The 25,946-nt window shown below is 35.2% G+C and overlaps 3 protein-coding genes and 1 non-coding gene across 5 annotated transcripts; all 4 read right to left on the bottom strand.

The window, feature by feature from the left end:
- Positions 1 to 1,637: 1,637 nt before the first annotated feature.
- Positions 1,638 to 9,303, bottom strand: LOC108996944 (eukaryotic translation initiation factor 2 subunit beta-like). 2 transcript variants are annotated; one of them, XM_018972997.2, is made up of 10 exons: positions 9,162 to 9,303; positions 8,909 to 8,958; positions 8,495 to 8,603; positions 8,321 to 8,376; positions 8,182 to 8,236; positions 8,006 to 8,097; positions 3,968 to 4,113; positions 3,318 to 3,460; positions 2,859 to 2,944; positions 1,638 to 1,969 (listed from the first exon to the last, which is right to left on the bottom strand). In XM_018972997.2, the coding sequence occupies exons 2-10, from the start codon at positions 8,951 to 8,953 to the stop codon at positions 1,892 to 1,894; spliced, it is 810 nt and encodes a 269-aa protein (XP_018828542.1). In that variant the 5' UTR covers positions 8,954 to 8,958; positions 9,162 to 9,303; the 3' UTR covers positions 1,638 to 1,891. The 2 variants fall into 2 exon arrangements, with proteins under 2 accessions (XP_018828542.1, XP_018828541.1); XM_018972996.2 differs by having other exon boundaries at positions 8,909 to 8,955.
- Positions 2,270 to 2,363, bottom strand: LOC118344631. Its single transcript, XR_004798411.1, has one exon. It is a non-coding gene; the product is annotated as a small nucleolar RNA SNORD34 (small nucleolar RNA).
- Positions 9,304 to 16,019: 6,716 nt separating the features above from the next.
- Positions 16,020 to 17,950, bottom strand: LOC108996915 (pathogenesis-related genes transcriptional activator PTI6-like). The gene has a single exon (XM_018972955.2). It carries the CDS (start codon positions 17,283 to 17,285, stop codon positions 16,473 to 16,475), a length of 813 nt encoding a protein of 270 aa, XP_018828500.1. The 5' UTR covers positions 17,286 to 17,950; the 3' UTR covers positions 16,020 to 16,472.
- Positions 17,951 to 21,703: 3,753 nt separating this feature from the next.
- LOC108996917 (ubiquitin-conjugating enzyme E2-17 kDa-like) lies at positions 21,704 to 25,740 on the bottom strand. The gene is made up of 5 exons (XM_018972956.2): positions 25,485 to 25,740; positions 25,269 to 25,355; positions 24,808 to 24,935; positions 23,735 to 23,839; positions 21,704 to 22,137 (listed from the first exon to the last, which is right to left on the bottom strand). Exons 2-5 carry the CDS (start codon positions 25,336 to 25,338, stop codon positions 21,994 to 21,996), a joined length of 447 nt encoding a protein of 148 aa, XP_018828501.1. The 5' UTR covers positions 25,339 to 25,355; positions 25,485 to 25,740; the 3' UTR covers positions 21,704 to 21,993.
- Positions 25,741 to 25,946: the final 206 nt, after the last annotated feature.

The following is a 25,946-nucleotide window of genomic DNA, read 5'->3' as shown; positions in this document are numbered from 1 at the left end:
GTTGATCCACAGCCCCCCAGCCGTTTGATTTCACCACTTTTCTTTGTAACACGCACATGTACAAGGTGTGTTGCAATCACAGGTTCACCTCTCAATATCCGATTAAATACCCAAAAACTGGCTGTTTCACTAACTCCGCCAATATATAATTTTTGTTTTCTTATCCTTGGTTTTGTCAAAATTTTGGTTTCATAAATTCTCAGTATATACCTAAAAGTAACAAAAAATTCCCTAGTTCTAAGCCCCCAATGTTTTGTTTCTTTTCCTCGTATTGCAGTCATATATAACCCTCGAGGTTGGAAGTGCTTCAATGCAGAAACTAAGCTTGTCTTGAAGATCAACCAGAAAAGAAAAAAGTTTCAAGAGGCAGGGCCAGTAGTTTCTCTCTTAAGGAATGGAGAACTACAAGAGTTTTTTGTTCGTTCTGGGGATTTTCCTCCTCCTTGGCCACGCCAAAGCTGAAAGTATCTATCTGCTCTTTCCATTTCATTAATTTCCATTATTTGCAGCAAAATATATCAAAGAAGATAACAAGATAGGCAATATCTCATATTAATGCAACTGATTATTTATGTCATATAATACGTAATTTATGGCCATGCATGCATGTTTGTTTGCTTTCAGGTAAAACAGAGCCGAGATCGAACGTGAATCTAGGGCCAATCCAAGGGTGGAGAAGCGCTTACTTCTGCATGATGTATAACGTAAGGCACATGATCTTTACAAATACAGCAGGCACCATTTTTGTCAAAGCTTGGAATATCAATACTCATGATATCAGACTCTAAACTTGTTTGGGTTTTTCTTTCTTTTTCTGTGATGGTGATCATGATGAATTAGGAATCAGCAAGTTGCTTGAAAAAGGACCAGCTTTCAGACACAGGAGTGGTGGACGTGAGCAAAGAGGAGGTAGAAAAATACTGCAGTAAAGGAGGGTGCCGCGAACACATTGGGTATGTGCTAAAGTGCATCCATGACGTGAAAAGAGACTTCTGGTTCGCCAACAACATCACTGTAAGGCTCCTCAATGAGAGCATTTCCGATGGATGTGCCAAAAATGAAGGTAGAATTCCATGTTGTTCTTGACTTAATTGGTTTCTGATTTTTTTTGGGTGTTTTTCTTGTTTTTGCCATATCGGTCTGTGAGGATATTGACTGATGAGATGTACGTACTTTGGGTGGCTTCAACTGCAGCTATCTCTACCAAGAACTACACCAATAGAGGACCAAAGGTGTATTAGAAAGTACGTATGGCATTTGTTGCGAGTGTTGTACGTACGTCTTCTTCGTAGTCATCTTCAACCTGTGGAACAACTCCAGCTATATAACGAGGAGGTAAAGCTGTGCTGCAGGAAATAAACACCTACTATACCATACTTTTGGGGCAGTTCAAAATAAGAAAACGAAAAAAAGAAAAGAAAAAAAGATTTGTAATGCGTGATGTCTACAATCTGTAACTTCTATGGTTCGGATTGTAAACTCTATAGGTAACGATTATCGATGTTTTTACAAGAATATACAATTAGATATAACATGAGACTGTATTCATGAGCTAAAGAAATAAGACTTCTGCTTCGAAAGAATAATCCGTGTGCTCCATTAATATGAAAAATATGCACAAAAATAAAAACACATTCTAGAAAGAAATGGTCTCTTAAACAACCTTCAAAACAACTAGTTCGTCCTTTAAAAGTACTTACAAAATGTTTGTTACGAAACTCGATAAACATCATGTATTCCGTATAAAATGATACTTAGATCGTGTCCATAAATGATAAATTGCTGACTTCTACTTAAAAGCAAGATTAGTAAACAGACACTGAAACCCCAACCCTGGCTGGCTCATAAGCCACTCAACTACGAGTCTCCAACCGGAAAGTAATGGGTTAGATCATGCCCCTGCGGTCCTACGGCCAACACGGGCAACAAAACCGGCTTTAATTGGAGCTACAGATCGTCCAGAACCACACTGCCAAAAATAAAAAATCAAACTCAATAACATAACATCAAATAGATATGGTGATCCAGAGAAGGATTTCCCCAACAGCCAATAAGATGGGATGATTGAGAAAGGTATCACATTTATGAACAAAGACACCCAGAAAGTAGTACCCGTAATCAATAACACGAGTCCACAAATGCAGTGCACCAATTAACTAAGAACAATAAAACTTTAAAAACATATAACAAAAACAAATTTCCCCATAATCAGAAGGATATTTCCATAAAATTTCAGTTGTAACCAATGAAGGAGCAAAGTTTTCTTCAAGGAGGCCTCAGATACTATCTTGTGTAGTCCATAGTCAATCATATATAAGACAATCTGACAATGTAGGCAAGTATTCAGATCATCACAGGCCTCCTCACAAGAGTACTTGGCAGTAAAATAATTAAAATAAGGCCTTGTTTGGGTAACAAGATATTCTCAAAATTTCTCAAAATTTCCTTCTCAAACATCACTTAAACACAAAACACTTTTCAATTTCAAATCTTTAACTTTTTCATCTAATCATTACATAATCATTATCCTAACACAAAACCCAATACAACTTTCCCAAACTTCCAAACAAAACACAAAAAACAATACAACTTTTTCAAATTTCAGAACAAAAATAATATTCAAACAATTTTTTAACTTTATAATATTTTTATTCAACTTTTTCTCTTTCATTTCCCAAAATCCAATAAAACATTTTAACTCAAATCATTTCACTACTATTCACAAACCATTTAACTACTATTCACAAAATTTTGAGATATTTTAAAGTGTCCATACGAGCCCCAAGTCTTCTTCACTTCAAAAAAAAAATAGCCCCCCTTATTGAAGTGTTTATACCAACAATTGTATAAGCAGTTACCTTTTCACATCGAAGAAAGAAGAGACGATTCTCCTTCGAAAGTATAGTGTCTGGACTTTTGCACCCAAGGCAAATAACATATTCATCTGAGAAGAGGAATTAGTCATAAAAAATAATTCAGAATGTTATAAAATACAGGAACAAAATATATTAGTTGAGGAAGCATAAACTAGAAGGATAGTATCTCCTGCCACATACAGCTCCTTCCCCTTGCCAAGACAACATGGGAAGAGTGTTTTGTTTTCGATTTTAGTAGAGTTCAACTAAGAAGTAGACTATATGAAGCAAAATAAGCAGAAAAATAAGGGACATGCTGTCAAATCATTTTTTTGACTCCTTGCAGTCCCTATACATCATCTTAGCAAGGCAGCAAGAGCAACAGTTTCAACCAACAGGTATGTCATAACACAGACACAAAATAAAAATATAGATTTATATATATGCACACACGATACTTACTGATATATCGACGCAGGATTCCTTCAAAATTCTTAGGCGCAAATCTTCCCTTCACAACTAGCCTTTGCTGCCCATCAAGTGATCCACTTGTTCCCAGTTCAGCCAGCAAGAAAGCCATCACATGGTCTGGCTGCCGATGCATCCTTTTATTTTATTTTATTTTTTTGAGGGAGGAAAGCCAGTGAGTAGGTTAAAATCAAAATTATTAGGGAAAAAAAAGCGCATCAGGAAACAACACTAAATCACATCTCATTTGATAAATACGAGCCCAAATCCAGGTAAAGCAATTATTAGCACCAGAAAAACGAAAATGTTGAAGGATAAAAAACAAAAATATCCAAATGCAGCATATAAGCAAAGAATGTATAATATGTCTGAAGACACCATATACTGCATGCTTGGCACCACTGGGTAGATAGAGTTTATCCAGAACATGACCTTTTATACGCACCAGGTACACAAAAATATGCATTAATGAAATGGAATGGAAAAGATTGTTAGGAACATACACGAGGTAAAAGTTTGAATGCAATCAACAGTAAGCATAAACGTAATTGAACAAACTGCAGAAAATATGTAACCACAAATTCTCGAGTTCATAGTATGGGCAGAAAAAAATGAATATATACAAGAAAAATAAATGAGCATACGTCTTGCAGAGATCCATGAAATTCACAAAAACAGTTTTCTTTGTGCCCTCACGAAGAACTTGGGGAGGCCTCATAACAGTCCTACGCCTGTCTCCTGCCAGCTCTGGATTATTCTCCCGAAGAATGTTAAACACCCGACCAAGAAGCTGCACCAAATGTCAGAGAAAAATCCTTAGTAATGACACAGACTCATCTTCAACTTAGTGGAGAGAAAGCCCCCATTAAAAATTAGCTGAGATTAATTATTGATTCACATGCACCAGCTAAACAGACCCTCTCATCTTCAGATAACCTAGTATGATAAACATCATGTTATAGTGCATACAATTTAGATCAACTACACATGCAAATGGCCACATTAGGGCAAATAGATGCAAGACTCTTTTTTTTGGGAGGAACTAAAACCAAGAGGTGGCAGCCAAAAGACATGAACAAGCCACCATGGAAAAATGCAAGAACACACTAGAACATAGCACTATCAAGTTCCAGCAGTCCCTACCATAAATGACATCCTAAATCATCCATAAACAAATGGCAAGATCATTGATTCATTATGGCGAGTCACCAACAAAAACTAAGAAGATACAGAGTTCCTTACACTTTCTTTTAAGGTAAAGAATATACATTTTTTTTATAAGTAAAAAAATAACTTTATTAATACGAATGAAATAGGCAAAGCCCATGTACACAAGGAGTATACAAAAGAAACACTTAAAATACATTCTTTTTTTTTTGGGATAAGTTACACTTAAAAACATTGTACCGTCGTATCAATTTGAAGGTACACCCAGTTTCATTTTTGCAAACAAACTGAAAGCATTAAAAAAGGATCTAAAGGAGTGGAATAAACAAGCTTTTGGAAATGTGGAGGAGAACAAAAATTCCAAGTTGATTGAAATTCAGTATTTTGAAAGACTACAAGAAGGGAGGCCACTAAATGAAGAGGAACAAGCACAAAAAGTTTTGTTGGTTGCTGATCTTGAAAGGATAATCTTACAGGAAGAAATCTCATGGCGCCAAAAATCAAGAGCTCTTTGGTTGAAAGAAGGGGATCGGAGTACGAAATTTTTCCATAGAATTGCGAACTCACATAGAAGAAATAATAACATTGAAGTCCTGAGAATTGAAGGGGTTGAGAATAGAGAAGAAGAGGTTATCCAAGACCATGTGGTTGTTTTCTTCAAAAAGCTTCTCACGGAAGAGGTGGGTTGGAGGCCTACGTTAGATGGTCTAGCTTTTGACACTATTGAACCAGGGGATGTTACCAGATTGGAGAGGGCTTTTGAAGAGGAAGAGGTATTTGAAGTGGTTAGAAAGATGGCAAAAGATAAGGCTCCCGGACCGGATGGCTTCTCTATGGGTTTTTTCCAAGAGTGTTGGGAGGTGATTAAAGCAGATCTTTTGAAGGTATTTCAAGAGTTTTTCTTGTTAGGAAAGTTTGAGAAAAGTCTTAACACGACTTTTCTTGCACTAATCCCTAAAAAGGTAGGAGCCATTGAGATCACAGATTTTCGGCCTATAAGCTTAGTGAATGGTGCTTATAAGATCATTGCAAAAGTGCTGGCAAATCGATTAAGTGGGATATTGGGAAAAATTGTTTCCAAACCACAGAATGCTTTTGTTAAGGGTAAACAGATTCTTGATGCGGTTCTTATTGCTAATGAATGCTTCGACAGTAGACTGAAGATGGGCAAAGCAGGGATTATGTGTAAATTAGATATGGAAAAGGCGTACGATCATGTTAATTGGGATTTCCTTCTTTATTTACTGGGTAGGTGTGGGTTTGGTGAGAGGTGGAAGTCATGGATCAGATGGTGTATTTCTACGGTACGGTTCTCGGTGTTGATTAATGGTAGCCCAGAGGGTTTTTTCCCTAGCTCTCGTGGTTTGAGACAAGGGGATCCGTTATCTCCTCTACTTTTTGTCATTGTTATGGAGGCATTGAGTAGGATGATCTCAGCCTTAGTGTCTAATGGTTCCATCAGTGGTTTCCAGATTGGATCACCGAGTAGGGGTATCACAACTGTTTCTCACCTGTTGTTTGCAGATGACACGCTTATCATGTGTGAGGCTGATCACGCTCAGTTGAGGGCGGTGAAGGCATTGCTGCTGTGTTTTGAAGCAGTTTCTGGCTTGAAAGTGAATTATGATAAATCTGAGTTGGTACCGATTGGAGAAGTTCAAGACATAAGGGATTTGACGGGCATTCTGGGGTGTAAAATTGCGTCTTTACCTATGTCTTACTTGGGATTGCCGTTGGGTATAGCACCGAAGTCTCGTATGATTTGGGATACAGTAATTGAAAAAGTAGAAAGGAGATTAGCAGGGTGGAAGAGAATGTATTTGTCGAAAGGGGGTCGGACTACTTTAATCAAAAGTACACTTTCCAACCTTCCCACCTACTTTTTATCTTTATTTCCTATACCGGCAAGTGTGGCGGGTAGACTTGAGAAGTTACAGAGAGGCTTTCTGTGGGGGGGCTTGGGAGAGGAGTTTAAATTCCACTTAGTTAAGTGGGAGATGGTATGTCGGCCTATCTCCAATGGCGGTTTGGGTGTCAGAAATTTGAGAGTTTTTAATCGGGCTTTACTAGGCAAATGGTTGTGGAGATATACCAAGGAACCAGAGGCCTTATGGAAGTCGGTGATTGAAAGCAAATATGGTGATCTAGGGGAGGGGTGGTGTACCAGAGAAGTGAGAGGAACAGCGGGCAAGGGGTTATGGAAATACATTAGAAGAGGATGGGAGGTTTTCCAGCGATACACTAGATTGCACTTGGGGACAGGTGTCAAGATCAGATTTTGGAAGGATGCATGGTGTAGTACCAGTGTACTTTTAGATCTGTTTCCGTCTCTTTTCTTGATTGCAAGTAACAAAGATGCCACAGTGGCGGAAGTTATGGAAGTCTCAGTCACAGGTAGAAACATTCATTGGAACATCAACTTCAACCGAGCGGCACAGGATTGGGAGATGGGAAGTTTTGTAGAATTTTATAGCCTCTTATATTCTGTTCGACCGAACATTCAGCAGGAAGATGAGATGTGTTGGCATCCTGCAGAGAAAGGGGTATTCTCAACTCGCTCTTTCTATAAGGTTCTCACACAAGAACCAGAGATACAGTTTCCTTGGAGAAAGCTTTGGCGCCATAAGGCTCCTCCCAAAGCCTCTTTCTTTGTGTGGACAGCGTCTTTGGGTAAGATACTCACTACGGATAATCTAAGAAAGAGAAGGATAATTATTGCAGATTGGTGCTGTATGTGTAAAAGAGGGGGTGAGACGGTAAATCACTTACTTCTACACTGTGAGATAGCTAAGACTATTTGGGATGAGGTGTTTAAAAGGATGGATATGGCGTGGGTCATGCCGGAAACAGTTTTGGATGTATTGGCTTGCTGGAATTCTATCCGGGGGATGAGACAGATTAAAGCAGTGTGGAAGATGATCCCTACCTGTATTATGTGGTGTCTATGGCAGGAACGAAATGAGAGGACTTTTGAAGACAAAGAGAGATCTGTGGAGGAGCTAAAATTGTTATTTTTTAAAACTCTTTATACTTGGGCCATTGCTATAGACTTAAATGGCATGGACCTTCATGAATTCCTAGTTTCCAACATGCCTTCATAAACAAGGCATTTTCTTTGTATCATGTTACTTTGGTAATTCAATAAAGTCTTATTTTACTTATCAAAAAAAAAAAAAAAACATTGTACCGCATATAAACTTAGAAATCCAAAACTATAAGGATAATGTCAACTTCACAAGAGAGCCCAAACAACATAAAAATAAAGGAACAGTCGAAGCTTTGAAGATAGGGAACATTCTCTTGATGAGCGTAGAATTTTCTTCTTCCATACTTTATTTCTTTGGGCTTCTGCCAGTGTTTTTAATGGAGCCAGCCAACATGACTTTCTTGTATCACTTTCTAGCTCCTAACTTGTAATTAGGTGTTTGCTGTTACATACTTCCCTTTTCTTGGGCTATGCCTAATTACTAGTTTCAATAAAATTTTATACTACTCGTAAAAAATAAATGATATACCTCTTCATACTCATAATCACGGTCACTTCCTTCCCAAGGATATCGTGACTGTAGCACAGTTCCTTCCCCTTCTTCATCCTCACCAGCATGATCTACATGGGAAAGAACATCAAATCCCCACAGATCCAATACCACAGGTCCAATACAATAAAATAATATATAAAAAAACATATTACCATCCAAATCTTCCCCTGCATCCCCACTCTCTTCATTGAAGGAACTGGTTTCAACCTAAAATCACATCAAGCCTCAAAATTTATTCCTGCTGACAACATTTAGACACACTCACACATATCCCTTCACATAAACACTTACTGCCTTCTTCTTCTTCTTTTTCAAACCAGAGAATGTACTTTCAAGCCCATCAGAAACTGCAAGTGAGGAGAAGATTAAGACTCCATCTATGTAATGCAAAAAGCGGCGTACTTGACCTACATTAGATTAAATAATGACCAACATAGAAATATGAACTTCGTTCAATTTATATACCCGTCAAATTTTCTGTCTGCTCAGCCAAATTTTCCACAGAATCATCAGCTCCATCCTGAATTACAACCTTCTTCTTCTTCTTCTTTTTAGTAGGATCAAACGGGGCAATCTGAAATCGATTGATTCATTCAGAAAATACAATTCGACAATGTAGTATTGAGAAAAAAACACAACAGTAAATTAATTACGGACTAGCAAATCAAAAGCAGAGCAGCACATTTTTTAGGTGGTTAGTAATTGGCAGGCAACATCTTGTGATTTTTCCAACATGTCAATAAATGCCGCAAGATGTTGCCTAAATAAAGTTTGTACAAATATACCTAGACCTTAGTCACCTTAAACAAGTTTGTTTAACCGTCTAGTTCGTATTCCCAATGTTTATCAGATGGGTTAGGGAGAAATTAATAAACTTACCTCCGCCACTTCGTCCTTTACATCACTGGGAACATCGTCTGCCATGACTACTACAAAGCAAGTATAAATGAATCAGTGGATTAGACACCAAATAAGAAAGAAACAGAAAACAGACACAAAGGCACAATGCCAAGGATCCAAAATGCCAAAAAAAAAAAGGAGGCACAAACTCGTTCCTATGTTGAAAATATAACCAATATACACATCCAGAAAAACACCCAATAATCAGAAATGAGAAACACAGACTACACACTTTTGGCTTGCACTGCTGCGAGCGTTGTGGCTTCGCTCCTAGGTCTGCGTTTCTATCTGCCAGAACAAGATTCTCTCGAGTGTCGATGCCTTTCAAAACCTCGCTATCTTTTGCCGCATGCCTATGTAGTCTCGGCTTCCATCGAACAGTTACCGGATTTGATCCGGAAAACCTATGGGCTATTTCAACCCCGACACACACAACTCTGGACCTGGCACCTCATTTGGAATCTGGGTCCATGATCATATTTCTCCAAACCGGCCTAAATCTTCAGACTTCCCATATGGGCTTCGGCCTGGCACCTCATTGGGCTTTCTACTGGATGCTACCCTTTGCTTTCTAGATGGTTCAATACCTCAAAAGAAGAGTTTATTTTTCCTTTTCTTTTTTTTAATACTTTTTAATATTTTTTTAAAAAAATAAAAAAATTACAACATCACTTAAATAAATAAAAAATTAAAAAAATTCAGCGAGAGCTTAGAGCGATGACCCTAGCTTTACTCTATATTCTATCATTTTGTTGACCTTCTTTGCTAAAGGGGATAAAAAAAATTTTAAAAAAAAAAGTTTTGAAAAATCATCAAACATCATTTAAAAGGCATTGAAACGTCAAAAGAGATTTATCGTGCACCTAGAAAGAAATGGTCAAAGGGTCCGCTTCTAAGGTAGACTTTGCTTTACAGTATTAATTGTTGTGGGATGGTTAAGAGGCATGATGGAGGTTCACTCCCCCAACTCCCTCTTAAGTCACATCCCAACCCATCTGGATCATGTACAAGAAAAAGAAAAAGAACAAGGAATTAAATAATATATAGGAAAACCATAAGGATCATCAACTACCTATGATTTTTCCTCCTCCACATGTTAATTTTCTTGGTCATGTGTCGTGTGATAGAGACTTGTTTCTGAACAACACATTTGACTGGTTTGGTCGTCGGTAGCTAGCTTTGAGGCTATCTAGCTGGAAACAATTAGCATGCAGTCGTACTGAGACAAACAAATAAAAGTGGAAGTTTTCTTCCCCCCTTTGATTCTTTCAATGAACAGACAGTTTGGGAGTTGGAAACATGATCATGGGATGGTAGTACTTCTATCTAGGAACCCTCGTTAATGGAATTCGACCTACTGATTTTTGTTTAGGGTTATTAATTCATACGCATTGACTACTTGTTTGAATGCACTTTTATCAACTACTTTCACCCACTAGCTTGGCTGTATTCTGAATCTCTGATCCCTTTACGAGAATGTTTCTTTTTTCCTCATGTTATCACGACATACATACATTATTATTGTTTGATCATGTGAAGATCTAGAAAAAAATGTATTCCAAATGTTCATTAAATGACCAGTTAACTAGTATAATAATATTACATGTATTTACAATTTTATATACAAGATTGAGAGGCCCTTAGCCCATTCCTATCTTAAATGGAGGGGAAGTTAAACATCATTCCTCATTCAACTACTAGCTATAGAAGGAAGGCAAGTTAGGGAACTCCTACTCATAAACGAGTAGCTTCTTAGCTTCCAGCCAAAAAACGGATGCAGGTTGCTCCAACAACTTTGAAAGAATTAAACGAGGTGTCGTATGAGGTGAAAATTTCATGTATGTTTCTATAGAATGGCAGTAAGGGTGACTTATATGTCAGTTTTTCTAATATCACCCTCAAAAAATCAAACTCTGCCTTACGTAAAGTTGTTAGAGTACGCTTAATCTACACGAGTTAGGTTGTTCAGCTTCAGCCCTTCCTACACGTGACTATACAGAATTCACTTTACTTTATAGTACGGAACTAGATATGAATTTCATCTTTTGTTGGCGAGATCAGTGCAACAGTTGCTCTCATTAGGCTACAATGGTTCTGCCTAACCCTACTTAAGCATGCATATTATGTCATTGAAGATTTGGTGAGACCCCATTTCCAGTCTACCTCTCTAAATCCTTAGTTTTCGAAACAGTAGAGACTCACACTATGAGAAAAGTTCCGAAGGAGAGAGGCTCAATAGAATCAATATTTTTACTATTGGTACGCTTTCCATTTCTTTTTCGTTATTTCGTTATTTTTCTTTTTAAATTTAAATTTCAAATTTTAAATTTTATAATTTTTAACATATCAATAGTTGATATGTAGAGAAATATGTAAAATTTTTTATATATTTTTTTTAAGTACGGAAGCATTTTTCTAACTTGTATTCTAGAATATTTCTTTACCATTTTAGATCAGTAAAAATATTTTATCTCATCTAATATTATTTCATCTGATTAATACAATTTTTTTAAAATTTTTATATTAAATATAATAAATTTTTTAAATTTTAAAATAATATTAATATTAAAAAATAATATTTTATTTAAACTTTTATCTAAAATCACATTACATTTCACTGTCCAGTCGTCACCACAATCCTGCTTTTTAAATCCTGTTGTGTCATTTACCAGGCTTGGTCAAATAGGTGGAAACAATGGACGACTGACTAATGTGTTAATTATTAGTATCGAGAAGCTGAAGAAAAGTCAAACTTGTTTGAATGCGTCGGCTTGCTTTTTGAAGAATCTTCCTTCTTAATTACTTTCTTCTTTTTCGATTTTTCTTGTTATTATTATTTTATTTTATTTTATTTTATTTATTATAGTTATTAAAATGTCGAAATATTAAAAAAAATTTAATGCCAATTTATGTGCATGGCAGATTTCCACATGATCATTAATGTATAACTTGAATATGTCTTAAAAAAACATCCATCCGTTCCCTTTTTTTCAGCTCTTTCTGATCTAAGAGATCACTGCATATATATATATATATATATATATAAATGTAATTTTACTAATTTATAGGTAGCTAGAAAAACATCCTACATTTCCAACCGATCGAAACCTTACAATCTTTTTGAGTGCATGCAAAACCTTAAAATCTAAGAACTCATGCAAACGTACGTACTTGCTTTTGAGGTTATATTTTCCTGTGTTTTAATTGTCAAAATTATAAGAAAAATAGATATTTATGATTTTAATTTACGATAAAAATAAATTTATTTTAATTAAAAATAATTATTTCGTTAAAAATATATAATTTATCGTAAATAAATAATTTTTTTATAATATCTATGCATAAAGCTTTCAAATTAGAAGTGCGTCATATGCATGATCAATGGGTAGTGCGGCATGCGAGCCAGCAAGCTGATCGACCATAGAAATTAAAAAAATAAAAAAATAAATAACAAGTTGGGTTAGAAATATCCAACACGTCTCCTCCCTACCTAGCTAATGGACGTTGCTTAGTTTCAAAGTTTATGGACCAAATAACAAACCTAATCACCCTGATATATAGGCGTGCATTAAAATAAAAAGAAAAGTCAATAATCTCTAGAATATATATGGTTCAAATCACGCTGTCATCAATTCATGCCGGCCCACTAGCATCAGCGGCACTCTGATCATGAATATAATGACGATCGATCACCCTCCATTAACGTAACTGCTGCAGAAATTTATATATATATATATATATATATATCTCTTAATTTCTTTGGATGGGTCGGTCTAATTGCCTTCGGCCTGCATTATCTTCCGACTGCCTGTAAAGACGCACGAGTCTTTTGCCAATCTTTTAGGAACACAGTAGGCCAGGTTTCCAAATCTGCGCTGTTGGATTCAGGAGATCAGAATCATCAGATATATTTATATATATATATATATATATATATATATATATATATAGTTTATGCGTCTTCTTTTTTTATGTCCTTCCCATATATATATATATATATATATATAATATGGGGTCGACCTTGTAAAGTTTTAACGGGAAAATTTTATTGTCTAGATTCGACCATATCCAACGTTTTGACAACGAATCTTGAGTTTGGACATGTAGGTTTAAAATTTCTGAGCCATCTAAATGAGGTCATGTGAAAATGGATCTTAAATATTGTCAGAAGCTCATCGATAAAATAAAGAAAAAAGATATTTATAATCGTGAATTATGTAATTATCGTGTAATCATTTTTTAAAAAATAAATTAAACATGAGACCTGTATAAAAAAATTAATTTCATAATAATATATCTTATATTTTTTCAAAATGATTAAGCGATATTTATGCATTTTATAATATTTATACGTAGAATTACTCTAAAATAAAAGTAGCAGCAATATCATGTGATGTGAATTAGAATGGCTTGTTTTGTAGCTAGCTAGTCAGAAATGGGATGCAAAAATTATATAAATGGAGAGAAAAGCAAAAGAAGTAGTAGTGCTTTCCACCTCCTCTAAATATGGTTTGAAAGAAAAGCTGCCTTCAGAGTTTTGTTTGGCTTTGGATTCTTGGGTTAGTGGAAGTACCGCCACCTTGTCATGCTCAGCTTAACACACACTCACTCATTAGATCACTCATCAGGCTGTTCATGACCAGAGCATGCATGCATGTGCTGCAATAATAATTGGGTTTCACTGATATTCTACATCCAGATAAGAAAGAAAGACAATATCAAAGAAAACTTGGATCAATTTCTCGGTCATTCCATGCATATTCTACAATTTAATTAAGAGGTGATCAATGCGTCATATAATTAAGGGACTCACAATATATATTTTTTGTTGCCGACAGTACATGAACTTTAACATTACATGTTGTGAGGTCATTTCAAAAAAAAAAAAACTGTTTCAGAAAGATAATTATGAAAAATCTTAATCTAAAAACATATGAAAAAAAGGGATCTATTTTGATTTGATGTTTTTTGTTTCACGACATAAATGTTGAGACATGATGCAAAGATATTCGCAGATCGAGGACCCAAAACATTAAAATTTATGATTTATACAATAACCATGTAATTTAGAAATAAAACTTAGTTGATATATATATATATATAAAAGAAGAAAAATTTCTTTTTATCAGTTATTATTTATTTTTATAATTTTATATTTATAATTTTGTTTCTGATTTACAATTTGAAATAAATTCTGTCAAAAAAGAAATTGGAGATTTCAGGTCTGAAATAAACAATCTCAAATCTGAGAACGAAGTTTTAAGACAAGAATTTTTATTAATCAAGATTGACAAACAACTTGATCATGATATCCCTTCTGATAATGAGCAAACTGAGGCTGGTTCTAGTCAACAGGGTTCCCCTACCGACAACCAGATTTGTTTAATTCATCATACTATTCCTCCTAAATGGTTTTCACGAGTTAATATTATTGTTGCTCATGACTTTCAATTTTCTGTTGTTGCTATGATTGATTCCGGATCAGACTTGAATTGCATTCAAGAATGACTCATTCCAAGTAAATATTTTGAAAAATCAACCGAAAGATTATTCTCGGCAAATGGCTCAAAGATGACCATTAATTATGAGCTCAATAATGCTCATGTTTGCCAGGATAATATTTGTTTTCGGATTCCCTCTGTTTTAGTCAAAAACAAAATTATAAAAATAAATAATAACTGATATATAAGATTAAAGAATAAGTATCCATTTTCTCGATACTTATATATAGAATGCAAAATAAAAAAGAATTAAGCTAGCAGCTCTTCCGCAGAAGAAGAAAGAATATAAAAAATGGGGATAGTGGGAGGCGGCTGTGGTTAATTGGCTGGGTGGGTGTCTATTTTAATCATGACATCTTTCATATCTGTTTGGTCACCAACCGGGTCCCATCAAATCTCAAAATCCTCCTCTTAAAATCAAGAAAAATTCTATTCTTAAGCCTCATACACCACACACCAATCTTTTTATGATTTTTTTAATTTTATTCTCTTATTAAATGTGTGGTATATGGATTATAAGTAAAATAATTTAATTATTTTAAGAATAATAAAATCAAAAAAAATTTTAAAAAAATTTTAAAAAAATAAAAAAATTTTAGTGTGTGATGTATAGACTTATGAATAGCAATGCTCTAAAATCAATGCCATCCCAAATTTCTCCAACCCTCCAAACTTTAAATTCATTCCAGCTTGTTGTGGGCGCGCGCAGTAGGACTCCGACTCTCAGGACCTCCCGTGATCCCTTCCCCAACTTCTCTAAGCTGAAGTTTCTACGGTGAATTGAGATGACAAGAATTGAAATAAAAATTAAAAATTAAATAAAATATTATTATTATTTTAATATTTAAAAATATTAAAATTTTTCTTAAATTTTATATAAAAATTTAATAAAATTATAATAATTATATGAGATGAGTTAAGCTCACGACAAGAGGCTCTCTCTGCATGAATTTGGAACTAGCCAGCTTTCAATTGAGATTTCTCGAACAAATTTAAATGCAAGCCCTGTATTTAAATAGAATAATAAAAATAATAAATTATATGTTAATTAAATAAAGATAACGTGGTATTAATCAACTTACTGGCAGCATTTTTCTTCCTTTTACTGTTGTATCACTCAAAAAGATATAAATAAAATATTAAATATTCGTACATATGATACAGAGTTCATTATCCCAAAAATTTTATATAAATAATATTAACAAATTAGATTATTTTAATTTGATAAAAAAAATAAAAAATAGCAATATTCATAGCTAGCTTTCATGCAGTCTAAAGAATAAAATTACAAGGGATCGAGCTCGGTCAGTATGTAATACCCATCTGAAACAAGGTACGCAAGCCATGATCTGTCAGGTAAAATACATGCATGCACCTATCTTAACGTTAACGCGTTCCTAAAGATATCCGACACAAGACATCCTCGGTGAGTGCGACGCGCGCCTTGATCATGTGCGCCGGAGTTTGACTTTTCAAGACGTGGCTAACGTTGAAACCCTCCCTAATTATGTATTTACTTATTATATATTTATTTATGCTGTCCATTCAGTGAGGAGTCACCCCTATAACAGCAGCCAGGCAAAGGGACAGACCAAAGTCATATACACTATTATATATTCTCGTAGTATTAAACAACAACAGCTACAAATATCGTCACAACAAAATCCCTTAGCTTTTCGATGCTTCTTGGCCTAAATATCTCTTCTCAAGGTACCTCATCACTCACTTCCAACTCTCTTTATGAAAAAATACACCTAATCACAGTTACAATGGAAACAAAACCTTATTAACACGAGACAAAAATTGCCGTATTAGTACTTAACCCGACTAACTCTCTATATATTAACACTCACGCACCTTCATTTACCTATATATATATATATATATATATAATATCAAAATCAACGAGGGTACTTTCGCAACTTCCACTTTCTTGGTTAACACTCGACTCTCGTCACAGTGTATTTTCACCGATCAAACCATGCCACGTCTCTGTTTCGGACACAACTGTTGGATGACATTCCTAAAGTATCCGTCCGAATTTAGCAAACTCCGTCCGCCAAGAAGTCGTCGACGTCAAACTCGCCAAAGTCTTCCTCCTCCTTCTGGTTCACGTGCTTTCTGGAAACTACAAAGTCCGGCCAACTAAACGGCACGTCAATATTGAACCCGAAAACGTCGACGTCGCCGTAACCGAGGCCGTCGAATGGCATGGGTTCATCATAATTATGGAGGACCGAAGTCGGGGAGGAGGAAGCCGCGTCAGATGAACCGGGACTCTCCGTAGTCGGCGTATCAACGTCCACTGCCAATTCCGTCTTGACGGGGTTGGGGAAGTTGGTGACGGCGTTAGGACCCTTGAGCTGGACGGCGGCTTTGTCGTACACGGAGGCTGCTTCTTCAGCCGTGTCGAAGGTACCGAGCCAGACCCGTTTTCTGCGGTTCGGGTCTCGGATCTCAGCGGCCCAGCGACCCCAAGGCCTCTGCCGGACACCTCGGAACTTATTCCGGTGAGTGGTGACGGATGCTCGCGATGTCGGTGCTCTCTTTCTGGAAGGCTCTTTTTTCTGCGTCTCGAAGACAAGTGGCGGCCGCTCGAAGCTGACCACTCTGACGAGTCTTTTAACTCTTCGTACGATCTTCTCTCCTTGTTCGTCGTCGCTGGAGGAGTCAGTAGCCTCGGCATCGGTTTGTATGATTCTCACGAGCTTGAGCTTGTTTTCAGAGTCACCGGCAGCCATAGCTTTCCGTTCACGAGTGAAATTAGTACTTTTCGTTGTTAATATGTGCTCTGAGAACTTCAAGGACATGCCGGCGCGGTGATGATAGAAGCTGTTCTCGTCGGATCCTATCATGGTACTTGTCGTAGACGATGATGCGAGATCCGACGATAGCAGATGTGTTTTCTCAAAAGCATCAAAGAAGCGTAGAGCGAAACATGTGATCCTGTGAATTAAGGTGGGTGGAGTTTTTTTGTTTGGATCACTCGTTGATCAAAGCGAAGGAAAGGTTAGCTATATAGACGATACTAAATTTGAATTGACGAAGAGGAAATAGAGCGAAGGCTTTAATTAGCAAATTAGACAAACAGGAAGATTCTATTGCCTCTGCGTAGACAGAAGTGAGAATGGGTAAGAGAGACTCAGTGAAGTGGTACTGCAGGATGCAGAGAGAGAGAGGTCTTTACTCCTTATGGAGTGGGAAAACTCCTTTAATTCGAAGATATTCAGCACGGAAAGAACATGGCCTTTGGGTACGCTTATATTAGGAGTAGTGCTCGAGAGTGGGCAGAAGAGAGAGTACTGGGACAGAGACAGATGGACAATTACAAATTTACAAACAGATCTTTATCTTCACAGTGAGAAGAATTGCATCCGAGTCTGACACCCACGAGTGAAAAAGAAAGAAAGATGACTGGCAAGGAGTGTGTCGGGCTTTGGCGGGAAAAAGAGACTCGATCGAGCGAGGAGGAGCTCTCAGAAGGGACTAGGTATATAGAGAAAGAAGAAAGATCAGAGCGAGGAAACGAGGTGAAAATGGCGCTGGGTCTAGCGTATATATAGTGCAGGGCAGGCCACTCTTCCTGTCATTATATCATTAATTACATAATTAAGCTTAAATTCTAACCAAGGTAAAAAAAAAAACCCACCAAGAGGTTCGGGAAAGATTCCAATTTTTAAGGACTCGGTACTGAAGTAAAAAATATATAAAGATGGGTGCATTTTGACGGGGGGCGTTCGTGGGATCAAACTGGGTTCTGATTAGTCATGCATGGGTCATGTCAGGAGTGGAATATTAGGGAAGGCGTTTTCCAGCAGCCTCTGTTGACGTGCTAATACCTCCTCTCTCAATTGTCTATTCCTATGAACAAAACCCCCCCCTAATTCCCATCCCAACCCCAATGATCTCTCTTAATAGTACTTTGGCAATTACTAATTAAGTCGACCTCTGCCCAAAATGGAAAATTCAAAAAAAAAAAAAAAACGAGAGAAAGTGAGGACTGTTGGACCCAAAAAATCAAAAACCAAATTTCGGTTTTTATTATGGAAAATAATTTAAACAATATTTTTTATAATATTTTACATAATTATATTTTTAATGAAAAATATTTTTATAAAATATTTTATAAGAATAATATTATTTTATAAAAATATCATTATTTTATAATATTATTATATAATATATTATATATCTTATGTGAATATTATTACTCTTTTATTATTGAATTACAGTAGAAAAAAGCATGTAGTTCAGGAGACACGGTCCTCTTGTCGGCTGTTAAGGCTGGGAATTCTTTTTTTTTTTTTTTTGTGTGTGGTTCTAAAGTCAATCCCACATGTTCTTTTATTTTATAACGTTGAGATCTTATCTGCACAACTTAAACAAGAATAAACCGCAAGCTGCATGCATGGGTTTCGCTGGCTAGGCTGTCGCCGGTCGGGGTTCAATAATCTGACCCAAAATATATAAATATATATATAAATTTTATTTATCATCTTTTCATCATTTTATAATATAACATTAAATAATAGATTCATAATAAAATATAAAAAATAATTTTTAATTATCTAATATATCACATCATAAAATAATAAAAAAAATAAATAATAAGTAACATTACTGTATATATATGAGTGAGAGACAATTTAAATATTAATATTAATATTTAAATTTAAATTATTTTTATTTTTAAAAAAAATATATAAATATTTATTTACTCTCACATTTTATTTATAATTTTTTTCTATAAAATATGAGAATATTTTTATAGAATATAGAACATGAAATAATAAATAAATAGTGAGATAAGTAAAAAATATTCGAAGAAGTTGCTGACATGGCGTACAACTGCAGATGAGGATAATATCGAGGGATTAAGCTCATGATAAGCATAATGAACAGTTAACACGAAACATGCGCTTCCGACCGCACAATTTTGTCATCCAGAACAGTGAAAAACGTGGAGTTGGAGTTTTTCGGCTTTTTTAGTGAAGTCTGGTCATACACGTGGTTGGATATGGGAATTGAACCTTTTTCCCAGTAAATTGTTTGTATCGCCTTTACTGATACAGCCACTCTCTTTCCCACCTCACTCTCGCGAGGCTTGATATTCGTAGGAATCACCTTTACTAAATTGCAATACACAAATCTCATTCAAAAGGTTCCACCTACTCATAAAGTTAGATGAGATCCCTTCCAAAGATCCATAAATTTCATATTTTCGAACATATAAAAATAAATTTATAAATTGACGTAATTTAAAAAATATTTAGATTCAAAAATAATTTGAGATGAGCTAAAATGAATTGAGATAGATTGTGAATAGTAATGAAATGAGTTGTGAATAGTAATGAGATTTGTGAGTTAAAGTTACTGAATAATAATAAATAGTAATGAGATGAGCTGAGATGAGCTGAGATGACTTGCGAATTCAAACATCTCCTTAATATGGTCATACGTCAAATTATAAAATTTATTTTATTATAAATAATAATAAAATTGATGAAATGAACGGACGAGAGTGTGATTGTTTTTCTAGAACTACTCTTCGAATATGGGTAGAGAACTCAAGGTTGGATGATTCTTTGGACAAGTCGGCAATGGGCCATGGCCATGCACTCGAGAAAGGGGGCCTACATGCATGGTAATGGGTTGAAATAATCAACACCATGAAAGAGTTGAAAAAATAGTACCGATGGAGGCGGTTGGTTTAGGCTGCTTGGAGGATACGCAAAGGTAAACATCGTCCCCTCCCCCCACGACGATGTTAGGATAATGTGACCAATTATGCCATCAATGTATTATTATTGTTATTATAATAATAGAGTTGTGGGGAGAGAAAAAGAGTGACACCTCTCTCCTCATTGCTTGTCATCAAAGCAATAAGTTATTGGAAATAAAAACATGCATACAATTTTAATGTCATTTCATGAATTTTATGCCAAAAAACATTGAAATTTTGAAAGGCTGTTGTTATCACAAACAAACAACCTACTTTGTACAAACTAGTTTAGTTATTTATCAAAGGGAGAAGAAGCTTTCATGAAAAATGATTGATCTTGTGTATTTTTACAACTTCTCTCAATTCATCTCATTATTACAATTTTTTTAAATTTATATATAAAATAAAATAAATAATTTAATATTTTTAAATAATATTAAAAATATATATTCTAATAATATTTTATTCGAACTTCAACCAATATTGTAGAGATAAAAAAGTAAAATTACCAGTCTCGTGGGAAGAACATATCTTGGACATTACTGACATGATCAGAAGCCTTAATTCATTGAATAAAGGATTATGCTAAAGACCAGGTTGAGATAGTCTTGGAAAGTAATTTTCTTCGTAATAAGATAATTCGAGTATAGCGGAGTAAAGAGGTACGTATGAGCAATTGAAGACTTCAAAAGAGGCTATGGAGAAACTTCACATGACAACTTACAGAAATGTCAGGACAACTCATGGACCATTTCCTTCTCCTCCAGTTCAGAAGGCTAATAATTGCTGGCATTCCATGACTTCTCTCTTTTACTGTTGAAGGGATTCCTCTTTTAATTGCTGGCATTCCTCTTCATTTTCGGGACCCCTCAAAACCTACCTTAGTTGGACGATCTCCATCATATACTGTTTGCTTGAATGCTACTTACATTTTCAAATCAATATCCAGGTCTCATTTCAATGCACGTGAGGCGGCGCAATAATCCTCTTTGTAGACGTCTCGTTTGGTTACGTAGTTAGATAAGAGATATTTTATAAAAAATTAAATAAAATATTATTATAATATAATTTTTAATATTATTATTATTTTAAAATTTAAAAAAATTAAATTTTTTATTATATTTTATATAAAAATCTGAAAAAATAATAATAATAATAAGAAGATGAGATAAATTTGTGTATCGAAACCGGATAAGCATTTCTTTTTTTAAGATAGATTTGTGTATCCAAAACTACGTATAATTGGTTTCACATACCATACCATCTTATCTCATTCAACATCCAAACTCTCTCAACTTATCTTATCACTACAATTTTCTTAAATTTTCATATAAAATATAATAAACAATTCAACTTTTTCAAATCTCAAAACAATAATAATATTAAAAAATAATATTATAATAATATTTTATTCAACTCATCTAAAACCATCTCATTTCATCTCATTATCCAAATGAGCCCATCTCATTTGACTGAGCATGGTATATTCCCACAAGTCCCATCGAAATGTCATACCCACTTGAGTCCCTAATACAAAGCAACCTTTGCAACTGTATCATAGGAATCGTACCCACAAAATATTATTTCTTAATCAATCATATGAGTTGTAGAATAGCCAGAGCATTCAGAGACGACATGATAAAATTACATTAAAGTTTTCCAATCTCCAATGTCTTCCAATAAATATTCACAAGAAGACAACAAAGTTCCTTGCCAACATTGAGTCCTGGTGAAAAGAAAATGAGATTCATTCTCAATATTTCCATTCTTTTACCTGAATGGAGTTGAAACCCACATGGATTCGCAGCTGCTTCTAGACGATGAGGGATTTTCATTTGCCATCATCCCATGGCATACTTCTGTGTCCAGCTGCGAGCAGTGGCTTCATATTTAGCCGTGTCAGTCTTGTACATGTGCGCAATTTCAGGGACAAGTGGATCATCGGGGTTGGGGTCCGTCAACAGAGAGCATATAGACAACAACACCTAATATTAGGAAGGAAGTTAGTATGAAAGAGACTCGATGAATACACTTTTCTATTAATATCTGAAAATTCAGGAGTATACATCAAACTTTTTATTCAATACTGAGAAAGGATTTAAAAATGCATCAAATGCTAAAGCTATAAGAATTCAAGCATTGATGGTTCATTAGTAGAACAATCATCATTCAGGATAAGTCTAGATGGCAAATTATTATAGCAGATGACCTTAAGCTAATATTGTTCAATAAGACAACCATCAATCCATCACTTGCATTTTCATCAAATATCTAGTACAAACCAATAGAAATTCATTCTCTAAATGTGAACTACACCCCCTCTTCCCCAAAAAAAAAAAAAAAAATTTACTACTCATCATCCTCACACACCACATTTATTTTTATTTTTTTTATGTTTTTTTTTTTAAAAAATTTTTATTTGATTCTTCTTAAACTAATTGAATTATTCTACTCATCATCTTAACTAATTGAATCATTCTACTCATCATCCATACACCACACATTTTGTAAGAGAAAAAAATAAAAATAAGTGTGGTATGCTGAGATGATGAATATAATTTTTCAAAAAACTGAAAAAAGTTATTTTTCAGTATCAACAAAGGTTTATGAAGGTGATAAGTGCCATATAGCTTGTCCCCGTCTGAACCTAATGTAGGTAAAAATTTAACCCTCTACTTAAATATAAGAACAAACAAAAGTTTTGTAAAGGTGAGAAGCAATATCAGATATGGGATAAACGACTAAGTCTCACTATCATAACTTCCCTACAAAGTATGGATAGTAATATTTCTAACAGATATTAGCTTAATCTCGTCAAGATCTCAAAAATCTTATTGATTTTAAAGATCATAAAAGGATAATAAGCCCAGAAATGTTGTCTGGAAATACACAGACAAACTGAAAAAAATAAAAATAAAAACCTAAATCGCTTGGGCTGCCAATCTGACGAGGTAACCTGGCAGTGTAGTGTAAAATGAGACTCATTGCCAGTGAAAACTATCATAATCAATACAAAACGATGTTCACATCTGAACCCAACCTAGGTAACAATTTAACTACCTACTCACCAAATGTAATAACATGCAGCAGCTTTGCAAAAGTGAGCAGCACATGACATGCAATAAACAACCTTGCTTAATTGTCATAACTTCATAGTAGTTATTCCAAAAGGTTGTTGTTTAATCTCGCGCCTTGATGTGGTAATATGGCTTGTGACATGTAACGCCTTAATAGAAGGCCCAAACCACATGGCCTACACTCCAAAAGGATTAGTCAATGATACAATTGGAGCCCCATTAGAACCTTATAAACAGCAAGAACTTCTCATTCCCAAGCAATGTGGGATCTCATACACCACATACCCTTATCTTTATCATATGGGATATCACATGACATGTCTCTCATAGCCAATAAAATTATCAAAATCAACGTGTATTGGAAAAAGATGTCAAGAGTTTTCATTCCAGCAAATGGCTTATAATTGATCACAAATAAAAACGACCAATTATCAGGTAATGACGGTAGACTAACTATGACTGTAGGGCAGAGAAACCAAAACAGATGGGAATAATTCAATGAAACCTTAGAAATGGTTAGTGCCGGGCTCCACTGTTCTTTAAGAATATCCAGACATATGCTTCCATTGCTGTTGATATTTGGGTGGAATACCTTGGTCCTAAATGCAACCTGAAAGTATAGAAAAATTGTAGATTTCAAAAGTAACAAATATAAGATAACCAAAGAGTTCAACACATGGTGATACAAACTACATCGAAGCCCACACCACAAAACAATAAAATAAAATAAAAGCAAATATGATCAAAGTGCCAACCAAACCTATGCCTCGGTAGAAAGCATAATAGGATATGCACTTCACATAAATAGACATACAGGGTTAAAAATACAGCTTAATTCTGGAATGCTATAATCTCCACCTTTTACGTTAACAAAACACCGCATCACCTTGTGAGAATTTATAAAACCCACACCCTAGTTATCAACATTCACAAGCCCCTTATCATCAATCTCAGATGTTGAGACTTGAATGTCTTCCGCTTACTTTTTACAAAAAAAAACAAAAGGAAAAAGAAAAAAGAATTGCATGTTTATAAATCCAAGCACCAAAATATTCTTATCAATGCAATTCCTCATTCTTTCAATTTACTTTTATTTTCAAATATATAGCATACATGTGCCATCAGATGGAAAATACAACATACACAATCAGGGCACGTGATTTGACAGCTAAACAAGACAGTTAATGCATTGATGAGGCAATACTACATTCTGCTCAATCAAGAGCAAAAGTTTATTTATCTCCGTACAAGATTTTAGCTTCCGAAGACTGTGACTAGGTAAGAAAAAATAGTTCCCATGAGATACGAAGGACAAACTTCCTTTTTGCTGCAGGGTGCGCATTACAGGATCACCAAAGCAACCAAACAACATCAACTTAAGGGAAAGAATGTTCCCTAAATACAACAAAATAAACTTGGAGAAGCTTTACTAAAGCACAGGGTCGTGTCCTCCTTAATACCCATTTCGATTTTGAAGCCACGATGCCATGTGATACGTTGAAATGAACACAGTACAATAGAAAGAGACCAAACGAATGCAACGACCGATAAGGAAAATGAAATATAGAATAAGATTACCTTTGGTGGCTTGAATGGATAATCAGGAGGAAAATGAATAGAAACTAGAAATACACCTCCTGCATAGGGGCTATCGGCAGGTCCCATTATGGTAGCTTGCCAATGGAACATGTCTTCAGCCACAGGACCTACACAAACAAATAAGAAACATACCCTAACTTAATCATATAAACTGCAACTTCCCGGCAACAAATATACTGTATATTATGAGCTGAGAAACTTTAGAACCGACACATGAATCAAAGGGCAATTGAGCCAAAGCATCAAAGATTTTATTGCATAAAGAAGTGACAAAACCACGCTTAACACCCAAAGCATCTGAGGACTTGAGTAGCCAACCCAGTCGAAAGAATTACAGAGACACTAGAAAATCTTAAGGTAAGGGTTTTAACTATAGTTTCAGGATCACAAAATTTAACAAAGGAAACTGAGTCAGAATAGAAGAGGGTAAAGAAGCATACCGGCGCTGCAAGAGGTAGGAGGGTCTTTCTGCAAATCCTTGAGCTCCTTCAAGATCCGTTTCGATGCCATGCTCTAAAGTCTAAAGTCTAAAGAACAAAGAACATCCACAAACAAAGCAAGGCAACCCAAATCAGCAACAGATCGAAAGCACCCAGAACACAAAGTTCTGATTTTGATTAACAGATCAGTAGAACAAAACACTTTGTATCTCTTACCTGAAAGGGAAATCACCAAAGATGTATGCTTTCTTAAGGAAACTGATTATAAAAAAATTCGAATGAAGAAGGGATAAGGGAGCAGCAAGATTCAACAGAAGGTGTTGGCGATTGGTATCATAGAACCACAAACGGAGAGAAAAGAGCTGGTTCTAGAATCTTCTGTCCTTGAAAACATTAAAAATGTAATTGGCGTAGAATCAACGTCGTTGTTGCCCACTTGTTTGTTTATTTATTTATTTTTATTGCAAAATCCCTGGTGAACAACAATTTTTCCTTTTCAGTATATATGTAATACTCTTTTTTCCTTTTTTGCAATACCATCCCTATGATTTTTAGCTTTTTTCTATAATCCTTTTCTATATTTATATTCCTTGTCGTGTTTCTTTGGTATTCCTTTTGCGTCCGTCTTGTTTTTTTTTTTTTTTTTTAGTTTTTGTTTTTGGTGCTCGGGAACAAGAT

Source organism: Juglans regia, chromosome 14 (assembly GCF_001411555.2).
Source record: "Juglans regia cultivar Chandler chromosome 14, Walnut 2.0, whole genome shotgun sequence".
Taxonomy (NCBI): domain Eukaryota; kingdom Viridiplantae; phylum Streptophyta; class Magnoliopsida; order Fagales; family Juglandaceae; genus Juglans; species Juglans regia.
This window is presented reverse-complemented; position numbering and strand designations above follow the sequence as displayed.

Coding starts and splice junctions, on each gene's coding strand:
- LOC108996915 (XM_018972955.2), bottom strand. CDS start 17,285: ATGATAGGATCCGACGAGAACAGCTTCTATCATCACCGCGCCGGCATG.
- LOC108996917 (XM_018972956.2), bottom strand. CDS start 25,338: ATGGCATCGAAACGGATCTTGAAGGAGCTCAAGGATTTGCAGAAAGAC. Junction 23,840..24,807: donor ATCCATTCAAGCCACCAAAG/GTAATCTTATTC, acceptor CTATACTTTCAG/GTTGCATTTAGGACCAAGGT. Junction 22,138..23,734: donor CGGCACTAACCATTTCTAAG/GTTTCATTGAAT, acceptor TCCTAATATTAG/GTGTTGTTGTCTATATGCTC.
- LOC108996944 (XM_018972997.2), bottom strand. CDS start 8,953: ATGGCAGACGATGTTCCCAGTGATGTAAAGGACGAAGTGGCGGAG. Junction 8,604..8,908: donor TAAAGGACGAAGTGGCGGAG/GTAAGTTTATTA, acceptor AATCGATTTCAG/ATTGCCCCGTTTGATCCTAC. Junction 2,945..3,317: donor AATCCTGCGTCGATATATCA/GTAAGTATCGTG, acceptor TCCTCTTCTCAG/ATGAATATGTTATTTGCCTT.